Source organism: Canis aureus, chromosome 3 (assembly GCF_053574225.1).
Source record: "Canis aureus isolate CA01 chromosome 3, VMU_Caureus_v.1.0, whole genome shotgun sequence".
NCBI classification, from domain to species: Eukaryota; Metazoa; Chordata; class Mammalia; order Carnivora; family Canidae; genus Canis; species Canis aureus.
The window spans coordinates 59,839,151-59,864,771 of record NC_135613.1 but is presented as its reverse complement, the minus strand read 5'-3'; the positions used below and the strand labels follow the sequence as shown (position 1 = coordinate 59,864,771).

General features: G+C 43.1%; 1 protein-coding gene across 7 annotated transcripts; it reads right to left on the bottom strand.

Annotated features, from left to right (window-relative positions):
* Positions 1 to 6,022: 6,022 nt before the first annotated feature.
* On the bottom strand, positions 6,023 to 25,060 carry LOC144311144 (baculoviral IAP repeat-containing protein 3). Of its 7 annotated transcripts, none has more exons than XM_077893248.1 (9): positions 24,947 to 25,060; positions 17,507 to 20,500; positions 17,314 to 17,413; positions 15,639 to 15,717; positions 12,879 to 12,927; positions 11,019 to 11,261; positions 7,203 to 7,457; positions 6,783 to 6,824; positions 6,023 to 6,667 (listed from the first exon to the last, which is right to left on the bottom strand). In XM_077893248.1, the coding sequence occupies exons 2-9, from the start codon at positions 18,357 to 18,359 to the stop codon at positions 6,474 to 6,476; spliced, it is 1,815 nt and encodes a 604-aa protein (XP_077749374.1). In that variant the 5' UTR covers positions 18,360 to 20,500; positions 24,947 to 25,060; the 3' UTR covers positions 6,023 to 6,473. The 7 variants fall into 7 exon arrangements, with proteins under 7 accessions (XP_077749374.1, XP_077749375.1, XP_077749371.1 ...); XM_077893249.1 differs by lacking the exon at positions 24,947 to 25,060 and adding an exon at positions 24,503 to 24,602; XM_077893245.1 differs by lacking the exon at positions 24,947 to 25,060 and adding an exon at positions 24,172 to 24,383.
* Between the last annotated feature and the right edge of the window lie 561 nt (positions 25,061 to 25,621).

Here is a 25,621-nt window from a genome sequence, read left to right as displayed (position 1 = left end):
TTTATTAAAACGTGCATAATACATGTATAGAAGAGGAGCCCCAGTGACAACTACGCCAAAGAGGTAATTAGAACTTGGGCTTCAATACCAACAAAGGAAAAGACCTTTGGGGTTCTGGGTGAGAGAGGAAAGTCATAGAAAGTGGCCAGGGGAAAAATATGGTAAACAAGAAATCTTTAGGAACATGTGTTTTGCAGATTTAAGTCCTTGCCTTCTTCACTGATGGGAGTTATGAGTCTTCATCTTCCTGATACTTCAGAGGGAGATAGCTCTACAAATAGAAATTTACTTTATAAATAGAAATTTCCTTTTGGGAAAGAAAAACTTATGTTCTGTTTTTAGAGCTTTTCCTGCGTAAGATGTTTCTTGATGGACTTCAGCTCAAAATAATCCACATGCCAAAGGGACAATTTTGGGGTGACGTATTCTGGTACCACTGAGTACGTGGATGAAACACATGCTTTCCTGAAATCTTGAAATATTTCATTAAAAGGAATAAACAAGACCCAGAACATTAAGAACTGGGACATTCTGGCCCCATCACAGCTTCTTCCTCCTACTTTTCGTTACTTACAAGTTCTGAGCATTCCCTTTCCATCCATTTGTCTTAAATCACTTTATATTTCTGCCTTAAGACTTTATTTTGTTTTTTTTTTTTTAATATGTAAAACCTTTTTCATTGAAACAACGAGTCTGAAAGCTTACTTGATTTAATTAGCTTATTTTACACCTGAGGGTTTGAGCAAGGTAATTGCAGAAGAGATTTCTAGGGCATATGTGGAGAATCTGAATGTTCATGACAGCTATGAAATTGTGTTGTCTGTATCAAAGTCAAATTTTCTAAACTTCAGAAATATTTTAAAAATAAGTAAGCTTTAATCACTTAATATGAATTAAAAATCTCAGCAGCTCTCATTTCAAAAATCAGTGCGTTAAAAGGATGATAAAGGTATTATGTTTATGGGTTAAATGGAGCTCCGTATATTGGCCTCATACCATTCATTTCTTCACAGGAGGCTGGAACCATTGGCTTAAAAGCTTGCCTGTGCCAAAATCAAAATTTTACACATCTAATTGCTTTAAATACATCCCCAGTAACCGTATTTTGGTTTGCCACTTAAAGTCTGCCTGCTTTGCATACACAGCCTCTGCTAGCTAAGAGAACCCTCCAGGCTATAAAAGTCTCCAACTTCTTGCTGCTGCTGCTGTCCTTGCTCCCTGACTCAGAGGCTCCCCATCCAGCTGTTGTGCAATCACCTAGTCTTGTGAGCTTCCCCTCTGCCTCTTGCCTGGGACCTCCCTGGAGCACATGCCCTCTAGCAGTCCCACAACTCCAATTTTGGGAGGCCTCCTGCTGTGAGAGACTTACCCTTGCAGGTGTCAAATGCCACCAAAATGAGGCTCAAGTTGTTGCTGCTGCCACCTGACCTGCCCCCTTGAACTTACTACAAAAGGAATCACAATCCTAAGAAAAGACCTTATGATTGTTGAAAGATAGTCACATGTGGGCAAATACAAGACAAAGGGGACCTTGCTCTTTCTGTATTTCCTGACAAAGGAGGCAGAGATAAAAGATTTCTAGGATCTGAAAAGCTGAGGCAGGTCCAGGGAAGGCTCTTCCTGAGGTTCTCCAGACAGCAATCATGTGGGGGACCCTGGACAGCTGAGTCCATAGTAGAATTATTGGAAAACCTTGAAAAAGTGCAATAAATAAATAAACAAAACTTTAGGTGACTTAAAAGTTGAGTACTCCCCAGGCCCAAAGTAAACAAGATTACATAAATATTGGAAACATGGACATTTTTATTTATTTATTTATTTATGATAGTCTCAGAGAGAGAGAGAGGCAGAGACATAGGCAGAGGGAGAAGCAGGCTCCATGCACCGGGAGCCCGATGTGGGATTCGATCCCGGGTCTCCAGGATCGCACCCTGGGCCAAAGGCAGGCGCCAAACCGCTGCGCCACCCAGGGATCCCAACATGGGCGTTTTTAAAGATGACAGCTTAAAATCATTCTAATCTTTGCAATATAGGCTGCATTGTCATAATGTATCAAATTTAGGTTTACTTTGATCTCTGCTGCTTTTCCTTGAGTTGTACTCACTTGGAAAAGAAAGGCAGAAGGAAATGCAAATAAAATAACCTCTTATAACCTGTAGCCCATTGACAAATACTTGAGGCAGGTAGAGTATAAACTTCCTCCAGGAAATCCCAAGCTTAATGTTGATACCTGGCTAGAGGGAAAATAACCTTATTTGACCATAACCAGGCCTCTGGGATCCTGGGAGTCTAGCATAAGAAAGTCCTTTTAGAAACTTCCCTTACCTTCACCTCCCCCAACACCAAACTATATAATCAGCTGCCCCTCACAATCCTGAGGCAGCAGCCCTTTCTGCCCCTGGGTCCTGTCCCTGGGCTTTCATAAAATCACATTTTTGCACTAAAGATGTCTCAAGAATTCTTTCTTGGCCGTCAACTCTGGTCCTCACAAACATTCCAAAACTACATCAATACAGCCTTGAGCAAATTATTTTAACTCATTCACTTATGAACTATTTATGGAGTGTATATCGTGGACATAAATTCTAAAACAGTCCTTGCCCACAAGCTCAAAAGCTAGCAGAAGAGACCAATAAACAAGCTCTATACAATATGATAAGTCATCATAAATTCAAACACATGGACAATAAAGGAACATAAAAAATTTAATGCAGGGGGGTGGTGTGTATGGCAGCACAGAGTAGATTCCTAGAGAGAATAATATTTTATAGTGCATAATACCTTTGCATACACTCTGATGAGTCTCTAATGTCTCAAAGTGATAAAATTAAGAGCAATTATATTTATCTAGATCAGTGCTATCCAATAGAAATGTAATATCGACATAAGTAATTTTAAATTTCTAGTAACATATTAAGTAAAAAGAAACAAGTGAAATTATTTTAATATTTATACAATCTAATGTATCTGAAATATTACTTCAACATGCAATCAATATAAATTATTGAGATATTTTACATTCTACTGTATTAGGTCTTTGCAATTTATTATATATTTTATAGTTATCATACATCTCAATTCAGAAGAAGGTACATTTTAGGTACTTAGTAGCCTGGCTGGGGATTACCATATCAGATCACACAAATCTATTTTCCACCAATATTCCCAATATTTTCAAGTATGAAGACATCTCAAAATATTTTGAGGATAACCACATTATAATTCAATACTTTTTAAAGATTTATTTTAAAGAGAGAGAGAGGTGGGGCAGAGGGAGAGAGAATCCCCAGCAGACTCCACCCTGAGTGCAGAGCCCAGCATGGGGCTTGATCCCAGGACCTTGAGATCCTGACCTGAGCTGAAACCAAGAGTCAGATGTGTAACTGAGTCATCCGGGCACCCCTATGGTTCAACACTTTTAATATCCACTGACTGATAAATCACTGAAAAAATACTTATGAATAAATTTAACAACACTTTTCCATGTATTTTTTCTTTTGCATAAGAGTGTCTACTGTTAAGAAACAAAATTCAACCAAGTAAATTTGAAGGTGTGATTGCCTTCATTAAATGATTCATGAAAATAGGCAGCATTTCCTTTTAGCACATGGAGAAGAAATCCAAGCGGTTGTATAAAAATGAAAGGTTTTATTGGAGGGAGGATGGGGCAAGAAAGTTTTAGAAAAAGAAAAGGATTGTTTTCATAGGGGGACCTGTGGGGGTCTTGGGCAGATGACCCTAACATTCTTTTGGGATTGGAGAGGACCCACATAACTGACTCACTGGTGCTGGCAGGGATATTCCTGACTGGCCAGTTAAGACTAGTTCGGGGCCTTGGCGTGGGGGAGGGGGGGATTGAAACTGCAGTTTGATTAGGTATTAGGCCTGGTGTGGTTCTCTTTCTAACACTACATATATTTGGAAAATGGTACAATAGGGATGGTAGGAGGTTGTACCATATAGTAATATGCTGTGATGTAACATGCTCAAGCAACTTTGAAATGGATTTTGGCCTGATAAAATATATTGATTACTATTTTCGGGCATGACCTAAGTTCTGTTGTAAACACAGCTATTATGGTAAGGTGAGTAAAAGGACCAGGTGACCACTTTCTGGGGGATGATTCTAATATCCTGCCAGCAAAATGAACATTACACTAAAGAGTTCCTAAGGTCTCCCAGTTTCTCCTCCTGCCTCTTTCACTTATGAGCCAGGAGACCTCAGCTGATACACTTGACCTCTCTTAAGCCTCAGGTTTTTTAAAAATATTTTATTTATTTATTCATAGAGATGCAGAGAGAGAGAGAGAGAGAGAGAGAGAGAGAGAGAGAGGCAGAGACACAGGCAGAGGGAGAAGCAGGCTCCATGCAGAGAGCCTGATGTGGGACTTGATCCAGGGTCTCCAGATCACGCCCTGGGCTGCAGGCGGCGCTAAACCGCTGCACCACCGGGGCTGCCCAAGCCTCAGTTTTTATGCCTCTAAAAAACAAGAGCAGTGGCGGGCCTGGGTGGCTCAGTTGGCTCAGGTCCTGACCCCAGGGTGGTAAGTTCAAGCCCCACGTTGGGTATTAGTGTTGCTTCTAAAATAGTGAATCCCTTCTACATTCCACCTGATAGTTTTGCCTGGAGTTTACTTAGTAAATACCCACACAGTCTACTGGGATGTATAAAACATCAAAAGGATGTGAACACAACTGAATCACATGGACTATGACCAAAGAGCTACCTAATGGCTACTTGCATGAAGTAACTATCAGAAAGTGACAAGAGTGCATGTGAATGTCGTGAGCATGGCCCGAGTAAGAAATTAAGTGTGGTTCAAAGTTCTGAATTATAGCACTTATTATATATTATATATTGAGGTTTAAAATATCCACCCAATTCAGACTGAAGGCCAGGTTGGGTTGGGACAGAGGGGATAAGGTTGGAGAGAATGAAATGAATTAATGCAGGTCAAACACACCAAAGTGGTGCCTGACTATCAACCCACTGAGCTACCATTATTATCTATGGTGATTTATTTTTTCCAAATCAGAATTTCAAGTTAACTAACATATAGATGAATAACAAAACATTTGAATAAATAAGTAGGCTGTGTTAGCTGTGTATTACCAAAATGAGCAACGAATAAGAGTTTCACAGTGAAGATGGCAAAATTAAAATACTATAATATAGTACATAAGAATGAGATTTTTTTAAAAGAATGTTGCAAAAGGAAAATGAACTTTCTAAATAGTAGTCCTGTAACAATGTTGTTACAAACCACCCAAACAATAATGCAATGTTACCAATAATTTAACCAAATGCCCCAGGAGGAAGCTCTCAGTCTGTGGCCAGACAACTGAGCAAAAGGAGAGGCAGAATCAGCTGCACCTCAAAGTAGTAAGTCTCCCTGAGCCCCAAAATGGACGCTTTCCTCCTTGCTTGAGCAGCAGGACATCTAGAACATCTAGAGCTGCTTTGGATGATTGGCCTTTGCTTGTGCCCCAACAATATTCCTCATTATGGTGCTACTTCAGGTTTTAAAGCCCTAAGAAGTCTACAGGAAATAAAAGGTAGAAAATTATTAATGGGGCATGCTGAGTACCAAAAAGTAATGTAAACAAGGAAACTTTGCTGCCCTGATAGTACAAAATACATTTGTTCACCACAATAGGCTGTGGGTTCCAGCCTAGGCTGCTAACCCATATGCTATGTCCCAATTCTAATACCAAAGTGGTGAGAATAAAACAAGCAACTTTTCTGATGGGAAGGGCAGGCATGAGACTTCCCAAAGGAAATAAGCAAGTTTGTGTATTCAACTCCCACGTCCCACAGAACCCTGCAGATGAAAGCCAGGTGTACTCCCCGCCACCACCACCCCCCACCTCCCCACCCCCCGGGGCTTGACCAGTATGAATGAAGAAGCATCTTGTAGTAAAGGATCTAAATAGGGTCCAACACCCACAAGGTCTTAAGGAGCATGGAGGCAGCCTGGGAAGGAGTAAACTGATACAGAAATAAGGAGTTTAAGACCAAGAGTAATTTTGATGGCTTTATTAAAATGTTCTTCACAGAATTCTTTGCAAAACCACCAAGTCCCTAAAAAGTCATCCAACAAATATCAAGACCTACTACATATAGGACACTGATCAAGAAAGGCAAACAATCTGTGCTCCTGTTTCTTCATAGGACTCCAAAATATTTAAAATTCTGAAAGCTTAATTCAAAAATTTAAACTTCACTTACGATTTCAGTAGTGTTGAAATTCTGATTCAGTATCATGCTTGTAGTGCTCTGTCTTTTCCCACGTGAACAAAAGCCTATCATTCTAACATACATATGGCTCATATGTTTTAGCTATATATTTATATAAAACAGTTCTGAGTTGCAAAATAGATTTAAAAATCTTAAGGAAACCAACCATTCCAGAGGTCAAAATTATAATACATTTAATCCACTCTTTCTAAATTAGACAAAGTCTTGGGTCTTTTCAGGAAAGAAATGTACGAACTGTGCCCCTGACTGTGCCTCTACAAATAGGACATTTTCTTAGGGACGGGGCACAGTCTCTGCACACCACCAGGTGACCACAAGGAATGAACACGATGGACACTTCTTTGTCCATGCACACTTTACACGTTCTTTCTTCTTGTAGTCTCCTCAATTGCTCTTCCACTGGCAAATCTAACAAGAGAAAAGAATGGTTAAGGAGAGGCAACTTACTGCTGCTTCTCCAATGAAAAGCCAAGAAAATAAAACCAATAATTTGTACTGGTTTAAATTATCAATGCTATTTTACCTGAGATGTCTTCCGTGGGAATATACTTTCTATCCTGTTGTACTAAGGGAGTAAAACAAAAAACATTACTAATAACAAGTAAGGCTAATATTGAGTCACAAAATATATTTTTTTAAACTAATAGTTTAGACTCTAGCCAAATGCTATAAATGACCATCATCATGTCAATGCAACAGAACTCTTTCATCTTTTAGATCGAATTATTTTCAGTATTTATTATTTTCATAATAAAGAATTATTAAGAGCATATTTTTTAGTTGAATTGAATTTTAAGTTCCAGTGACTTAGCATACAGTGTAATATCAGTGTCAGGTGTACAGTGTCGTGATTCAGTTTCCATGCACCACCCTCGCTTGTCACATTAAGAGCATATTTTCAATTGACCTAGAAAGTTCCCCAAACTAATTGCAAAACACTCACCAAAGAAACGCTTGTATAACATGGGGTCAATTTCTTGCAGAGAGTTTTTAAATATGGTGACTGCAGAACTTCCCTTTACTAACACGGTATCGATCAGCTCTCTTGCTTGTAAAGATGTTCGTGCCTTCTGTTTAATAGAACTGTGTTCTTGCTCATTAAGCACCCCGGCCCTTAGGAGACTGTCCAGGATTGGGAGCACGTAAGTCAAATGTTGGAAAAGCACCATTTTGTTCTTCCGGATTAATGATACATCATCTTTATAAAAAAGAAAACAAGCATGAACACGTTTCAACTCTGCTCAAAGGCTTCCTTCCACATATACACATAACTGAATGGAAAACCCTCAAAATTCATGATCCATTGGGCACCGCAGGGGATGCTAGGTCCAGGGGTTCCAGGATGAGCACCCTGTCTGTCATGTGTCCCTTCATTCCATGTTCCCAGCAGCCACAGAGGGAGGTGCCAGGGCCCTCACTTAGCAGAGGAGGAAACAGGCTCGTGAGGCAAGGGAACTGCGCAAGGACACACAAACGGAGGCAGTCTGGTGTCACAGGCTGTGTCCTCAGACATTCTGAACAACTGCTCAGCCTTTAACCAAGTCAAAATCAGAGCCTGATCAAACTAAAATTCCAAATCAATCTAGTCAACTTGGGGAAAGATAAAATCAAGAGATTAAAAAGGACACAAAGTGTATTTCTTCAATTATCATCCACCTGTAAAATTTCTTCAAAATTCCCATTTTAAGATGAAATTCTAATTATTTCTCATATTAGACTGGATATTGCCATTACCCAAATTTTTTATAATAAGTGGGGAAAGGCACCAACAGCATGTTAAAGATTAAATCCTACTTGTCAGGTGATAACTTTCTGTCCATAGGATCATTGTATTTGTCGCTGAGATCCAGATTTTGTATTTGTTGGTAAAATATTTTATATTTTGAAACTCTGCAATTTTATTATCTCCTTGGACTTTAACTTATGAATCTAAGTTTATTCATTATTACACAATTTTACCATGATCCTTAAGGCTCTTTCTATGAAATAACTAATGACAGAAGTATGGCTGTCTAAAAAAGAATTATCTGGGAGAAGATGATGTTAGATTTTCGAAACACTGACTCTGTCAAGTAATAGGAGATAAAAACAGAACCATTCAATAAAAAATAAAAAAAAATACCGCTTAGTAAAATAGTCAAGGTCAAAGATACACATTTTGAAGATAACTAGAGCTCTGGCAGTAAATGGGAAAAGGAGAAGGGCCTAGGTGGTATCTACATAAAGTACCTGCTCCATAAACAGCTGTCGAGCAAATGAGCCATAGTAATGTAAGGAGCAGAAGGAATAGAGAGGTCATGGCCAGAGGAGTTAAGAATTAGAACCTAATACATTTGGTGAAATCATCTAATAGAGAAATACTGATATACCAGAAAATTAACATATAATTTACACTTGATGTTGATGTATATTCATTTTTCCATCCAAGATTTCTTTTTTAAAAAGTTTTATTTATTTATTAGAGAGAGAGAGAGAGAGAACAAGAAAAGGGAGGTCAGGGGAGGGGCAGAGGAAGAAGCAGATTCCCCTCTGAACACAAAGTCCAGTGTGGGGCTCAATACCAGGACCCTGAGATCATGACCTGAGTCGAAATCAATAGTTGGATGGTAATTACATTTTACTTAGACTATTGTAATAAGTTATCTGAAATCCTTAAGATTTCTAAAGTCGTATTGCTAGTGGTTGAGCAAAAAAGACTCATTTCAAAGTCATAGACTATTCTGGCTTATAAGAGGTAAAGACTTGAATATACCTTTGAAGCATATTATTCTTTTGCTCTGGAAATGAAATCCTAAACTGCCTCTTTATTTACACACCTGTCAAGAAATTATTTACCCGCTGTTCTTGGGAAAACTATAAAGTCATCAGTAATCTCAATGAAATATTTTCGTTTATTCATTAAAGCAATATTTCTTGAGCACAGACTATGTGCAGACTGTGTGCTGGACAGTGTAGACATAACAGAGAGTGCAGATGCTACAAGATCTTTTTGATGATGCAAATTATTGTATTGTTGATTGCAGACCGTGGATTTTCTTTGAAAGAAATACAAGTGTTTTGAGGTGCTTGGGTGGCTCAGTTGGTTAAGTGTCTGTCTTTGATTCAGGTCATGATCTCAAAGTCCTGGGATCCAGTCCCAAGTCAAGCTCCCTGCTGAGCAGGGAGTCTGCTTCTCCCTCTGTCCCTCCCCACCACTCATGTTCTCTCTCTCTCAAATAAATAAAATCTTTTTATAAAAAAGAAATACAAATGTTTTATAGCTGGATGGCTTTAGACTTCATAGGGTCTACAAACAATTGTAGAGGTGGGTATTTTCTTCTTCAAGGGATGACGACCAACAACTAAGATGGAGAAGACCACTGCAAGGATACACAAAGATGAGCTTGGGCTCCGTTGCTGTTCGTGTTGGTGGTTTGCAGAATTGAATAAGTCACACTTTGGTAAAGGCAGGATCTGTTTGTCCAGATTGGCCAGAAGACAAATCCACCTAAGGAGTAGGCTTAACCAAACCTGGAGTTGATGATCTGCCAATCATCTTTGGCAGAAATAGATCCCAGATGGCACTGGACAAAGTTAAGGGGCAAACTCTCTGCCCTTTCTGGGCTTTGGGGGTATTTGGGGGAGTGAGCTCTCCTAAGAGAAAACATGCTTGGGACTAACCTAGTCATTTGTGTAAAATGGTCAGAGCTATATAGCGATGAACCAGAACAGATGCTAGGCAGAGAGATTCTCGAGGATGCCTTTAAGGGGACTAAGAGAGACCCAAACAGCTAGAGTTGTCGACTGTCGTCCATGATGTAAACACTCTGCTGTTATTGCCAAATCTCTAGTAGGAGCTTCTGAAAAGTTGCAGTTTGCTTTAAACTATATTGAAAAGACTTATGGATCTGGTTCATGCTTGTCAAAGAGCAGCAAAGGAGAGAGGAGCATTTCTGTTTGTCTAGGCCAGAGTAACGACAGCTTTCAGAGTGACCAGATGGGGATGGATATGCCTGGAGGAAGAGAGTCTTTGTGAAGGGCCACAGAGCAAAGGCCATATAATGGCAGACAAGGCTAGCATGGAGGGACATGGCTACCTTGTCTTGAGAGAATGTGCAACAGTGTCCTCACCCTCCCCTCAAGAACAGAAGGACTCCCTCAGTTCTCATATTGGCTGGCAGGAAACATAATCATAATTTGTACATTAACATGTGTTATTAATGTTATAATAATGTCATTGGGGGAGCACCTGGGTAGCTCAGTGGTTGAGCATCTCCCTTCGGCTCAGGTCGTGATCCCAGGTCCTGGGATCGAGTCCCACACTGGGATCCTCGCAGGAAGCCAGCTTCTCCCTCTATGTCTCTGCCTCTCTCTCCATCTCTCATGAGTAAATAAATAAAAATCTTTAAAAAAATAATAATGTCATTGGGCTGAGACACTCTGTGATGCTAATATTAAAATAATTGTCCTTGATCCCACCCTGATTTGCAGCAAAGGAGAGTGAGCCTGGGATCACAAACAAGCCTTGATTACATATGCAGTCAACAACTTAGAGTAAAAATATAAATTAAGAAAATGCTTTCACTCAATACATACATTTTCCACTGACTAATGAGCAATTCAAATACAGTGTAATGTAAAAAAAAAAAATTCCAGAATTCAAATTGAAAACACTAAACATAAAACTTGATTGCCCTGACAAGGAGTATACTTTTAGTGACTTACACATGGTGGCATCATATCCACACAGAGACAGACACCAATCAATGCGGATATGTACCTGATTCTCTGTTCTCAGCTGCTCTTTCTTTCTCCTCCTCCCTTATTTCATCTTCCACGTGGAGTAGGTCAGACACGATCTCATTAACCGTTCTGTAATTCTCTCCAGTGCTCAGGATCTTACTCTGCACAGTCTGCCTCACCAGGCTCCTACTGAAGCCCATCTCCAAGGCGGCCATCACCACCGGGGTGTTCATCATGACTGCATCCTCTGAATGGTATTCTCCAGGTCCAAAATGGACAACTACATGGAATAAGGGATTTTCCACATGTTGGGAGAGTCTGTATATCTTTTGAATTGAAAGTTATTACATTTCAAAAACATAAAGCCCAGAACATATAGGCATTGTTTTATACTAACTTTGTTAAATTTAAAATAACAATGTACATGTTCAGTCACTAAATAAGAATATGGAATAGCGTATTATGATAGAAAATATGCATTACCAGGCATAACTATGAGTGGGAGAAAGGAACAGAAGGTTGGATATCACCATCCACTCAGCATTCTTTTCTCCCTATGATGAATGAACAAATGAGCTTTCTAAATCAAGCACGTGTCACATATTTTTCAGAGAGGCCACTGTCCTCACTCATGCCATCACTGCGGGGCCTCCTACCATGCCTCTCCTGTCTCATTCCTTCTCAGCAATGCCACCAGAGTGGCTTTTCACAAACACAAATCCAACTGTGTAGCACTCCTTCTGAAATCTCAGCAACAGTTCCATTGTCCTCACAAACGTTTGACTGTGGCTCATAAGACCGCACACGATCTGGCACAAGATCTGGCACAAGATCTGCACACTCACCTCTTCAGCCTCATCTCCTACCACTTTCTCCTTCACATGCTATGCTCGAGCCCAGAAGTCACAAACTGATGGCTCTTGGGTCAGACTCTGCCTGTGCAGCATTGATCATTCAAAGAACTCTGCTTCCTTCGCTTGCCTGTTCACAAATCCCACCTCTAGTCATACAGAATTTTGTTCAGTTCTTCAAATGTGCCTGTTCTTTTTTGTCACTTAAGACTTTCATAGGCTGTTCTCTCTGTCTAGAATGTTCTTTTGACAAATATTTTGACAAATATTCCTTTGTCATCTGGCTAACCCCTACCCTTCCCAGGTTTTCTGTGCTAAGACGAATACCTCCTCTGGAAAGCCTTTTCTCATGTTCCAAAGTCCGGGTGCACGGTCCTTCATGCATTCCCACAGCACACCATGCTTTACTTTTCCATACCCCTCTCTCCTACCTGTGTACTTGTCTGAATCCCCTGGACTGTTGGCTCACAAGAGCAGGAGTTATATTTACTCTGTTCTGTGTACTTTCCTCAGAATAGCAGGCACACAATAAATATTTATTGAATTGAATTAAACACTAGATAATAGAGTAGAACAGCCTGTTCAAATATTGGCTCAATCACCTTTTAGGTTTAGCCTAAAAAGACAGGTCATTTAACCTATCTGAGCTTCAGGGTCCCTCTTGAGGAATAAGAATAATATTTTCTACTATCTTCATTTTATAGAAATAATATGTGAGCGAGCTAATGTCAGACTACCTGTGTTCCCACAAGGTCTGAAAATGAGTGTGAGGCTGGATGCATGTGGTCTGTTAAAAAGACATACTCAAATCCCACCCTTAGATGCCATGGCTCAATATGATAGCTTTAAAGTGGAGACCAGAAATCTGATTCCTTAGGCAATTATGATGAGCACTAAAGTGTGAGAAATACAAACTTAATGAATGTGAGAGTGCATTATAAAGTATAGAGTGTCATATGGTACAATAATATGACCATTATCAGCTTTCCATCTCCAGAGTAACAATGGTTCTATTTAAATGCAGTAATTATTGTCATTATACTTACTTGGTGACTCAGTATTTTCATCCTCTGTGTTGTCTGAGGTAGATAACAACTACAGGAAAAAAATTGTAAATTAAAATATAAGTCTCAGCCTGTCCATTACAATGTACATGAGTCAAGAAATCTATTTTATTCAATTTATTGCAGACTGACTTGCTTACAGGCAAAATGATTTTTTATCTTGAAAGCAGTATTTTGTTTATATTCAACAGTTATTCTCTATACCATAAACTATACTTCATAGAATCTATATTCGTGAAGGCAAGAAAAGGGCTATATCTTCTCAGTAATCTATGAGACAATTATGGTTTGCCTTTCATCCCAAACATCTTACATTTCCTGGGTCATCCTTTGGAATAAGTTGTACCCTCTATCAGTTCTACTAACTGTGGCTTAAAAGTGTTTGATCCTCAAACTATTATATAAGTTCTCATCTGCTTTTCCAGGAAGATTATTTCCCATTCAGCACTTTGATATTCTACCACTCTCTTCTGACCTGACAAGTTTTTGCTTGAAAAACCTCCTCTAGACTTATAGGGCTTCCTTTACATGTAACTGTCTTTTTCCTCCTTGCTTTTAAGACCCTCTATCACTACTTTTTGCAATTTTAATTATATGTGCCTCAGCTATTATTTCTTCACATAAATTTTCTGCCCCCTTTTCACTCTCTCCTCTTCTGAGATCCATATATTATAAATATTGTTATGCTTGATGGAGTTGCTGAATTCCTTAAGCCTATTCTCATTTTACATAATTTTTTCTCTCTCCTGCTCAGCTTGATAACTTCCCATTACTCTGTCTTCGAGGTCACTAATTTGTTCCTCTGCTTCTTCCACCCTGCTGCTTATTTCATCAAGAGTGTTTCTCATTTCATTTATCTCTGCTATCTTATTCTTTATCTCTGTTACGGGGATCACTCGTGCCTTTTCTCAAGTCCAGTGAGGATCCTTATGATCATTACTTTAAATTCTCCATCAGGCATATTACTTATATCTGTTTCACTTGGCTCTCTTGCTGTGGTTTTGTCCTGTTCTCTCATTTGGGACGTAGGTTTCTGTCTCCTCATTTCAGTCTAACTCTGTCTGTTTCTATGCATTGAGAAAGTCAGTGATGTCTTCTGCTCTTCAAAGTCATGGCCTCAAGAAGCAGAGATGCTGCAGTGCCCTGTAGTGCTATGTCCCTCATTCCCCAGGACCCGGCCATTCAGAGTATCTCCCATGTGTGTTGTACATGTCCTGCTGTTATGGCTCAGCCACATTGACCTTAAGTCCAGTCATCTGCAGATGCTCCCCTTGCCTGTTGTGGGCAGTTTTGTCCCCATGGGGTTTGTAAGCCAGTCTGGGGCCACCTTGGGTTTGAGGTGAGTCAGACTAGGCACTCACCAGAGATGCAGAAGCATTGAGCCACAGGGTTCTTTCCCTATGTTGTCCCCTGAGAAGCTTGCATTGGTGGGCTGAGCCCGCAGTCTACCTGCTGTCTGCTCCCAGCCCAAGGCTGGAGCTGCCATCTGACTGGTGTGTGTGCTCATCTTTCCCTCTTCCTGGAGAAGGAGTCACTTTGGGGGGGTGCTGGCCCCTGTTGGGGCTGCTTGCACACTGCCAGCCTGTGGCTCTGATTTGGATGAGCTCTAACCAAGAGTACATTGGATGGAGTGCATCCATAAATTACAAGACATAGTGTCAGCAAGGTTTGTGCCAGTCTTCCAGTTGAAGGGGACCCGAAGCACCAGGACTGAGGCAGGCCCGCTGGAGGAAGTGGTAAGCAAGTGAGGTAGTGAGTGTCAGGGCCACCCTGGCTCCCACTGGTGGCTGTGTGTTTATGCTGAGGGGGACCTGCCAGCTCCTTTGCTCCTGCAGAGTTTCCCTCCGTGAACTCTGAGATTCATTAATGACTCCGTCTCCCACACACCCCAGGTGTTTTTCAAACTGCTGCTCCTTATACCGTATCTCTGCAGGCTGTGTCTTTATGAGCAGGGACTAGGTTCCTCTCACCCACTAGTTGTCCCATTGCTGAGCCACTGATTTTAAAAGTTCCAAGTTTAAGTCCCGCTGGTTTTAAGGACTCACAAAATTCAGCCCCTCTGGTTTTCAAAGCCAAATGTTACAGGGCTGTTCCCTGCGTGGGCTCTCTGGTGTGAGGGTCTGTTTTCTCTCCACTCTCTGTGCCTGTGGCTCCTTCACTCCCGTGGATGGCCCAGCCCACAGAGCCTCCACCCTTCCTACCCTCTTTGATGTGGCCTCTTCTCTATTTAGCTGTGGAGAGCCTGCTCTATCAGTCTTCCAGTTGTTTTCTGGGTGATTTACACTGATGTGAGTGTTACCTAGTTATATCCATGGGATGGACGAGATGAGCCTAGGCTCCTCCTACTTCACCATTTTCCCAGCAATCTCCTCCCAGGAAGATTAGAAAGAGCGATACAATTCTCTTTCTCAAGTCTTTTAAACAAAAATTTGTGTAGTAAAACTATTAAATACTGCCATCCCAACCAATTTTTTTCCTCAAGTAATTTAATTTATTGCAACTTTATTAAAGAAATACTTAGAGCCATCCCTCACATATTATTTTTTAGGACGTCTTGAATTCTGAATCTGTTTTTATCCAAAGAATAGTTCTAAGACCATGTTGGGTATTTCTAAAAATGAAACACATTTTTAAAACAACTCTTATCTTTTCACTAAATTGATGTACTACTCTCTGTAATTATCAGAAAATAATTTATCTGTTGTTAACCAATGATCTAAAAAAAAAAAGAACCATCCCTACTTGTTCAAGTAGATGAGGGTAACTGGCTTGAATCTGACTGATGAACTCTTGTCCTTTGATGCGTATCAAGTACTCACACCTAAAACATAAACAAAATTAAGTTTGGGGGGTTAATTTAAATCCCACCATCTGTAGCCTGTTAAATATTTTGTGTGAACATTCATTTCACATACTACAGTAAAGGCGAGATGCCATAAGCAAGAGAGCCTGCATGGACTGTTCTGCTGTAGCCGAAGCTACAAGGGTCATGAGATGTTCAGTCCTCCTGGCGGCAAGGTAGGCTGCCTCCACTGAGAGCTCCCAGCTGCCCTCTTCAAAAGTTTGAAGACTGATATAGATGCTCTGAACATTGAGCTGAGGAAATAGGTAGAAAGCTCTCTAAGAAATGACACTGTTCACTCATAAGGTTTGTAGGTTTAAAAGTTAACAATATACAAAGAGGGACAAGAGAAGTAATGACGAAGGTGAACATATTTCCTAATAGGCCAGGTCTTCACAAGCTGGCAATTCCTGGATAATACACATCACAGTTGACCTCAAGCACAAAATGAACCCCTCACACTACCAAAAGCAAACTCACCCTTCTTTGTATATATTCACAAAATCAGCACCACGGAAGGCCAGCGGCACTGTTCAAAAACATCTGTGTAAGGGGTTCTTCCTAATCTTTGTGAGTTTTGAAATCTGAAATATTTGGGGCACGTAAAGGTGCTATAAATAGAGTATGATACTAACAATTTACGTTAGGAAAATACATCAGGATACTGAGTTTAGTAAGCAACATTAAAAACACCAAAAGTTTTGACCATGCAAAAATATAATCATAAGCTACCTGATTTCAATTTTAAAAAGGAGAATGTAAATAAGTAAAGAACAATCAAAAGTGTAAGAATTGACAATAAAATGCTCTGTAGTGATCAAACAGATGAGGTGGGTCTGGATTTACCCCGACCATCATATTGAATATTGCGGCCTGCCTGGTGCTTCTGAATCTTTGTATCCAGCTCTGCTTTTCCTGTCTACCCATAGCACTTGCTATCTCCTGACATGCCATGTAACTCATTTATTAAGTTTTTAATTAAGTGTATGCCTCTCTTGCTATTAAATTCACCTATGAGACCAAGGATTTTGGTTTTGTTCAACTGAGTGTTTTAACCATCAGAACAGTCCCTGGCCAAAGACAAGCAATTAATATTAAATGTTGAATAAATGGAAATAAGTCCAAAACATAAGAATGGCTGAAAAAAAAGTTTCAAAACAGTATATATAATAATATCTAATTCATGTACTCCTATCTACATTTATCTGTATGTGTACATATTCATGAAGAGATGTCTGCAGGGATAGACATTAAAATGCTAACTGGTCCTCTTTAGGTAGATTTCTGGATGTTCACATTTTTTTCTCTGTACTTTTCTCCAGTATGTGATTTTTGTCCTATGATGAACATATATCATTTTAAAATAGATATCTATTTTTTCATTATACAGAAAAAAACCTACACCTCTATCTTCCATCGAAATAGTTCAGTGATTTTTCTAAGTGATCCATCCTAAGTTTATTCACAAGTGCATCTTTGAAACAGAGTAGAGCAACAGCTTATTCTAAGGGGAACACATATAACCTATGTGATGATAACAGCAAACACTTGCAAAGAGAGTGCCAAAGCAACAACCTGGGAAACCACTTGGCGTGCTCCACCCACGGGTCGTCTCCAGACTCCCAACACCGCAGTCCACCGTCACAGCAGAAGCACTTGACATCATCACTGTGACCTACAATTAATTGTGGACCAAACTGATGAATACATATAATATGCTCATTGAAAATGTGTGAGATGAAGGCTGACGACAGAGGAAGTGTCTTACCCATGTAATAAAAACCAGCACTAGCAAGCTGCTCAGGGTGAACAGGAGCTCGGGGTGGCCAGTTACAGAAGGTTCTGGAGCGGGCCGCGAGGGTTTGCATGCTCAAGTTGGAGGCTGTATATCTCACAGTGGCTTGAAGCTGACCTTCCACAAATGGGCAGTCGGGGAAGTGTCTCAGGTGTTCCGACAAAGCATCATCATCCGGCTCCCAGTTGCTGAGCTTCCCACCACAGGCAAAGCAGGCCACCCTGTCCCCGGGCCCCACATAGTAAAAGCCGGCTCTGGCCAGGGCCGACGGCAGTGGGAAGGCCAGGGGCCAGCCCTGGAAGGTGCACAGTCTGTCCTCCTCGCTCTTCATGGTGACGCAGGAGGGGCCTGCCCTCCAGGGGGACATGGCTGGACTGGGTCTGAAGTCGACAGGGTCCACAGGGAAGCTGGAGTAGGATGCGCTGAAATAGCTGCTGCGCTCCAGGCCAGGGGATTGTGCATGTGTGGACCTGGCCTCCGACAAAGGGGCAGGGGGCTGAGAGGCAGCCCCCACCGTGCTGACAGCACTGAGATTCTGGATAAAGCTGCAGCTCGGGTACAGGTTTCTGTGCTTGCCCGTGGGGCTGTCCCCAGCCTTCCAGTTGTCTAGCATCAGGCCGCAGCAGAAGCACCGGACCCTGTCCTTGGCGCCCGTGTAGTAGAAGCCGGCACGGGCCAGGCTCCTCTCGGACACGGGGACGCCTGCGGGGAATGTCGAGTATGTGGACATGCGGTACAGTTCACATGAGTGGTCGTACTTCAGTTCGAACACAGGGCTGCTTCTCAGCAGATTTGACAAGAATATGCTATTTTGTACTATGTTCATAGTGAGGTGGACAGGGAAGGAAAGGGACTAGCCTTTCTCGGGGGAGGTAGTTTTGTGCACGGCTCTAGATTTGGGTTGGTTTTCACACTAAGTGGGACCCCAGACCAGGAAACCTATTGGCCCGTGCCTGTGCACGCAGGGCTTCGGCGTGGTGAGATGCTGGTTCTACACTGACAATTACGTACAACCACACCTTTGCACCATCTTCATACAGCAGCTCAAGCATGACAATACAGCACCTCAAAGAGAATCAAAACCCTTCACAGGAGCATGGAGCCCTGTAGGTCAGCAGGTGGCCCTCAGCGTCTGCGTCCCCCCAGTGGCCAGCGCTCTCATGGACGCGTTCGACCAGTCTGCAGATAAAACATGGGGCTTAGGCAGCTTGCTTGTCTTCACGGTGGAAAGTTATGCTCTGAAAGTCCTCTACAGAAAAAAAAAAATTCTAACTATGTTTTGCTTATGAAATTTCGCAGCCAGAAAAAGAGAAAAAGCCTAACACCTACCTCAAAAGAAGAATGCACTACCGTATTTCCCTGATTCTAGGATGCACTTTTTAAATATCTCTGTTATCTTACAACTAATAGCATATAGCATTCTAATTAGCAGCATTTTTATTTCCAAGAAGTATATAAAGTAATGGTATGTCTTATAAACAATGACATCTTAGATGCAATGAAATACAGTATATGTCAAATCTTGCTCAAGTAATTTTTTTTCCTACAATAATTTTAATGGGGAAAACAAAACAATCTAGAAACTAACTAATCTAGCCTAACTAGGAACAGAATTGGCTGATGCATCTTAAGGCCTGCTTAAAAATTTACTAAATAATAATTACTTTCACAGTCCGGAGCTTGGTTGCTGACTCAGTGATTGCACTAGAACTTAGCAAATTAAACATTCTATTCCAAATAAATTATCAGAGATGAATGCATTTGCTCAGATGGTCTTTTGGGGCACAGCCTTGTGCTGAGAGACAAGACTAAATCTTCTATTCTGATGATGGATTTATTTTTTAAAAGAATCAAAATTCAGAGTGCTGAATTTGTAGGCTAAGATGGATAATCAAATCATACAAATTTGGCTTTAGTCAGAAATAATTTTACAGACAGCCTACCGTGAACCAGAATTTATCATAACAAAAAATAATAATAAATTTACTTTGTCACAGTCTACTCTTTTTGACAGAAACCTTCTAAAAGTTCAGAAACCTCTGTTATGACTAGCTATTTGTAATATTAGCAACGACCAACAAACAAGTCGTGGTGAGTTCCCTCGCGGGGATCCATGTCAGGTCCACCAACACTGGGCCCTCTACTCCAAACTTTCAATGCTTTATTTCCAGGTGGCATGAGAAATGTGTCTCCATCCCAGCTATGATTTCCCTAAAAGCTAAGCTACTATGTCTCACTTTGCTTCTCTTTGCTACAAAAACCTTTCTGGTGCTAGTCACTGTCTCTGTGCACCTTGTCTCTGCTAACTCTGTTCATTTCCCAAAACCTAACCACCTCGCCACCATTCTCACTGTTACCCTTCTCAGAGATCACACCACATTTGAACAAATGGAGTTTGGGATTTCTGACATAGGGACATTCACATACATGGCTGGATAACTCCTTTACCAATCAACCATGCTAAGGTGTCACTGTCTCTCTACACATGTCATACCACGATGTCTTGTCACTGTGGAAGGCTTCCAACCCATCAGCTGCCTCACCAGCATGTTTCTCTACTTTAGCGGAGGGGTGAATATTCTCTTTGTTCTGGATAACTGCCACTATTTTTAGATCTTTACTAAACATGAGTTCCTTATTTCTATTCTGCACTGCAGCTCATGCTTCAACAGTATGTTCCAGCTAGAACCACTTCCCCTTTAAGTCCACAAGTCAAATTCAGAATTTAACATCATTATCACTTCCTTGACACAACTCATATCACTAGGTCGTGCCTTTTAAATTAACATTCTTTGGATACCACAAACGCCAGTTCACTAGGGAATTTGTTTATTCATGCACAAAACTACCTCCCGGAGATTAGACTAAGTCCCTTTTAAGGTTTTAGGCTTCCATTTTGAAATGTTCTGATTTATAGAAAAAACTGGAAAAAATCTAAAGTAGAATGGTTCGCCTCTTTTGTAAAACCTGTTTTAAAAAAAGAAAGACTGTTTTAAAGGTCAAATGATTCACAGAGGTGACAACACAACAATATCTTTAAGATTTTTTCCAAAACAGAGCACTAGTACTTGAGGACAACATACCAAGCACACACGGTCAGACACCACAGAGGCCAAGGAGTCCCAGGGGACACCAGCAGCTCAAAGCAGCAGCCAGTCAGGGGGTACGATGATGTCCAGCATGCCAAATTTGACCTTAGCACTTTACTCATTTAACTTTTCATTTTTTAAAATGTTTTTTAACTTTTCATTTTGACATTAATTTAGACACAGAGAAAAGTTACAAAAGCAACAGAATTCCCACATACGCTGTACTCAAGTTCTCCCCAGTTAACATGTTATAGAACCATGGCACAACCGTAGGTGCCAAGAGACAACCTGGGATACAAGGCTGTTTGCCAACCCATGTGCCCTGCCTGAATCTCATGTTTTCCAGGTAAGTTTTTCTCGGATCACAGGTTTTTTTCCTTTAATGTTCTAATTAATTACTAACATTTGTTTAAAATAAGAGATTTCCCATGACAGTCTAGATCCTCAGCTCCTTCTGAAAAACCAGACTGGCCACGGTGGGACTACCCCTCCATGGGGATATCAGCTCCCTGTGAGCAGTGGCCTCACCACTTGGAGAGGTACATGCTCCCCCCACCACAGCACAATGACCAATTCCCAAACCCACACTTGTCATTTGTCGCTGAACTGACACTATGGTTCTTACTGTACAATTATGAAGAAACTGAAATTGTTCTAATACCTGTGTCTGTCAAAAGTAACAAAAATGCAATATTCTCCTTTGTGGAAGAGGAGAATAATGCTAACATTAAGATATGTAAATAAAAAAAAGATATGTAAATAAAGTATGCTTTTGTTTAAAAGAGACACCCCTGATCTGTTCATTTGTGTCACTCGCCTGTCCTCTGCACATTTGGGACTGTGAACCCCCTGTGCAGGTCTCATGCTGGAGAAATGTGGATGTGGACACAAGACACACAGACACCTCTAGAAAGGCAGGTAACAGTTTCTGATAAAAGTACAAAACTACTCCAAGATGCCCATCCTGCATCAATTCCAACTCTATTACTCTATTATTTCCACACACAGACCTCCCAGTGCCACCGGGGGACCTGCCATCTCGCAGGCTGGGGCTGGCACAGCCTCTGCCACCCCATCACGGGTCCCAGGCCCCCATGGCTCCCGAGCCCACCACCCTCTGCAAGTCTGACACCTTCAGGATCCTCCTGGCACGTCTCCCCGCTGCCCCCAGCTCAGCTCTGGAAGTGAGCTCTGCCTTCTGCATCCCGCAGAGACCTCAGTGAACAGCAAGTCTTTCACACCCCAAATCCACGTCTTTCTCCATCAGAATCCTGCTCCCCAACCGAGCCCCTCCCTTCTTCCTCCTCCTCTCTCCGCACTTGCACTCGTTCTCCAAGATACCAGGACTGCTTCAGTGTGTCTCAGTTTCAGAGTGAGAACAACACTGAAAATCCTCTTTCAAACCCACTTTCTGTTCTGGAAAGTACAGTGGACTCTTGAACAAATCAGGGCTCTGGGTACCCATGCCCTCTCCCCACACTGTTGAAAACCTGGCTGTTGACTCCCCAAAACTTAATAAACTATAGCTGACAAAGATCCTTACTGAGTACAGTCAGTGAATGCATATTCTGGATATCATGTGTGTGATGTACTGTATTCTTACAACAAAGTCAGCAAGAGAGAAGAAAATGTTAAGGAATGCAAAGGAAGCTATACCTTACATTTCTGTACCCTATAGATCGAAACCACATGTTTCATGTGGACCCATGTGATTCAAACCCTGTTGTGGGCAGCTCTGGTGGCTCAGTGGTTTAGCACCACCTTCAGTCCAGGGTGTGATCCTGGAGATCTGGGGTCGAGTCCCATATCAGGCTCCCTGCATGGAGCCTGCTCCTCCCTCTGCCGGTGTCTCAGCCTCTCTGTGTGTGTGTCTCTTAAGAATAAATAAATAAAACCTTAAAAAAAAAAAAAACCTGTTGTTCAAGGGTCAGCTTTACTTACCTCATTTTCTCTTCATAGCCAAGTGAACGCAGCAGCATCTACAGCTAAGGCTGCCTATTACACCTTGACTTAGCCAGCGTCACTGAAACTACTGTCAACATTAACAACCCCCAAAGCCTTCGTTCCCCAGACCTATGGAAATGTTTGCATCTGACACTGGGGCCCACTTCCTCTTAGAGACGTCCTGTTCCAGGGGTGCCTGGGAGACTCAGTCTGTGAAGCGTTCTGCCTTCAGCTCAGGCCATGATCTCAGGGTCCTGAGATGGAGCCCCAGGTGAGGCTCACTGCTCAGGGGAGACTCTGCTCCTCCCTCTGCCTCTGTACCTCCCACCCCCACTTGCTCGCTCTCTGCCTCCCCCCAATAAATAAATAAAATCTTAAAAAAGAAACGTTGGAGTCCCTTGGCCTCTGGATACCACTCTCTGGGATTCCTCTCTCCTTTCTAACGATTTCCTCTCAGAATGGCCAAAGGTCACAACCTTTCTTTCTGATCCCAGGGCTGGAGGGTGTCTCCACCCTCTCCAGCACCTGGCACAGCCTCTGCCTCAACCCCACCCCGCCTGCAGCGAGCTCCTTCAGAACAGAACCAAGTTTCAGCTCTGCACCAGCCCAGCCCTGCCAACAACCACCTGACTCTGCACAAGATGTAGACACTGAACAACTGGAGATGAGCACACCTGACGGAGCACCCCGTGATCACAGCACCCTATTTGCCTGGTATTAAGAACACCAGTTTTCCCTTAATGACTATAGGGTCTGCTCCCCGATGGTTTCTATCAGGGTTTGAGGGCACACGATCCTATTCAGGTGCCAAGGACCGGAGGCGCAACCTTGGGGAAGGAAGCCCCCTGAGCCGGAGTAACCCCAAATCCACGGCAACCATCAGGGCACCTATTTCCTGAGACCCTGAGATTTAATCCTGAAACTCACTCGTCTTCAGGGGGTGACCATGCACACAACAGGTGTGAACTGGTGCCAGTGACAAGGACTAGCAGAGACCTATGGTTTAGCCCCTGCCGGGGGCCCCGTCTCTGACTAAGGAGGTGGGCCACGCTAGGGGCCCCCGCTGCTGACCACCAGGCATCCTCGCCCCGTGCCAAGACGCCAACCTTCCTTCCTCCGCAGGTCCTGCACCATCTCATCGGGTCCTTCCCACAAAGTCCCGGGGCAGACGGTTCCCAGCTCACCTCCGGCTGGCGCGAGGGTGCACACGGGCAAGGGGTCCCCGCAGCACCCCCCACCCCGGTCCCCGGGCCTCCGTGCAGACCCTCGCCCTGCACCGTGCCCTGGGTGCACCCCACTGCGCGAGGGCAGGTCCACGCACACGCGCACCCGGGGGCCCCTCACCCACCTGCAACCCAGGGGGGCCCGCACCCACCTTAACTGTGCCGCGAGGGCCTGCATCCACCTGCCACCCCGAGGGCCCACTCCACGCGAGGGCAGGTCCACGCACACGCGCACCCGGGGGCCCCTCACCCACCTGCAACCCAGGGGGGCCCGCACCCACCTTAACTGTGCCGCGAGGGCCTGCATCCACCTGCCACCCCGAGGGCCCACTCCACGCGAGGGCAGGTCCGCGCACACGCACGCCCGGGGCCCCTCACCCACCTGCCGCCGGGGCCCCTCGCCAGCGGCTCCAGCCGTGACCTCGGTGGCCGGCTGTCCCCCCCCCCCGCCCCGCCGTCTGTTCCCGGGCTGTGTGTCGGCGCGGGAGGCGGGCGCAGCCGCTTTTAGGGCCCCGCGGGCGGGCCAGCCCCCATCCCCGCCGGGTCTGCGCGGCCGGTGCTTTCCTTGCAGGACGTGGGGGAACTCCGCGGCGCCAACCACAGCACTTCCCCTAACCCCGGCCGGGCTAGCTCCCCCTCGCCCCCGCCCCGGGGGATTTCCTTTCCGAGGGCGTCCGGGGCCGGGTCACCCCCGCCTTCCCGACAGCGAGTACCAGGCTGGCCGCTGCCTGCCCGGGTAGGGCTCGGCTGGAAATGCGAGGTTCTCCTTTTCAGTGCATTTTTACCGTGTGAAAGAGATGACCTATGAGCTTCCTAGATTGAAACCTCCTTTTTTTTTCCTTGGTTGGGTGGTTGCTTTCATCCTTGGGGTGGAGCCACTGTACAAGCAACTTCCTCCTTGGGGCCTCCTGCCCCCATCAGAGGTCTCCGGGTGACCTGAAGGCTCGCCCCTGCCCCTGCGCCCTCAGCACTCCCTGAGGACCACCTGCCTGCTGGCCGGGGGCCTGGGCGGGCTCAGCTGTCGGTCTGGCCTTCCAGAAAGTCAAAGAAAACTGGGAACCCAAAGAAAACCCATAATATTCCTCAGGAATTCGTCATCCTGTGGACACAAAGCGGGCACCCATTCCATTCGGCACAGTCAGGATGAGTCCGGATACCTTCAGGATGAGGTGGATGTGCCTGCCCAGATGTGTCAGGGCTCCAGCTGGAATTGCGCCAAAATGATTCAGTGATCTGTCACGTGGAGAAGTCAGTCTACTCTGAGCCTGCCCAGTTCAGAGCTTTATAAGACATTTCAGCTACCCTCTGACGTGACTGAAAACCTTTGCATGGTCCTTACACACTTTGCATCATGTGCCCACCAAAAGAATTTGTAAAAACTATATTCCTCTGCACATTTTTAACTTCACATTAAAATATAAAAGTTGTTTTATATTTTTGCATTTGCAAAGCAATTGCAAAATCCAGACTAGGTATTTTAGAATAACACTGACCCAGCACTCTTTTCAACCAATGCAGTGGAATACAGACACCATAGCCATTTGATGTCCACCATCATCACAGTTGACACATCAGCTCATCTTTAATAATTGCAAATATTATATCATTGCCTTTTGTCCTTGAACATTCTAGTCCCCCTGAATTTTATTTATTTAATTTTAATTTTAATTTCAATACAGTTAACATAGAGCATTAATATTAGTTTCAGGTGCCCCCACAGAATTTTAATATATGTTTACAAGAAATATCTTTAGAATCACTCATATTTCTGAAACAAATATGTACATAAACTAAATTTAATTTTTTCCCTGTGATCATAAGGCTCTTAAGTG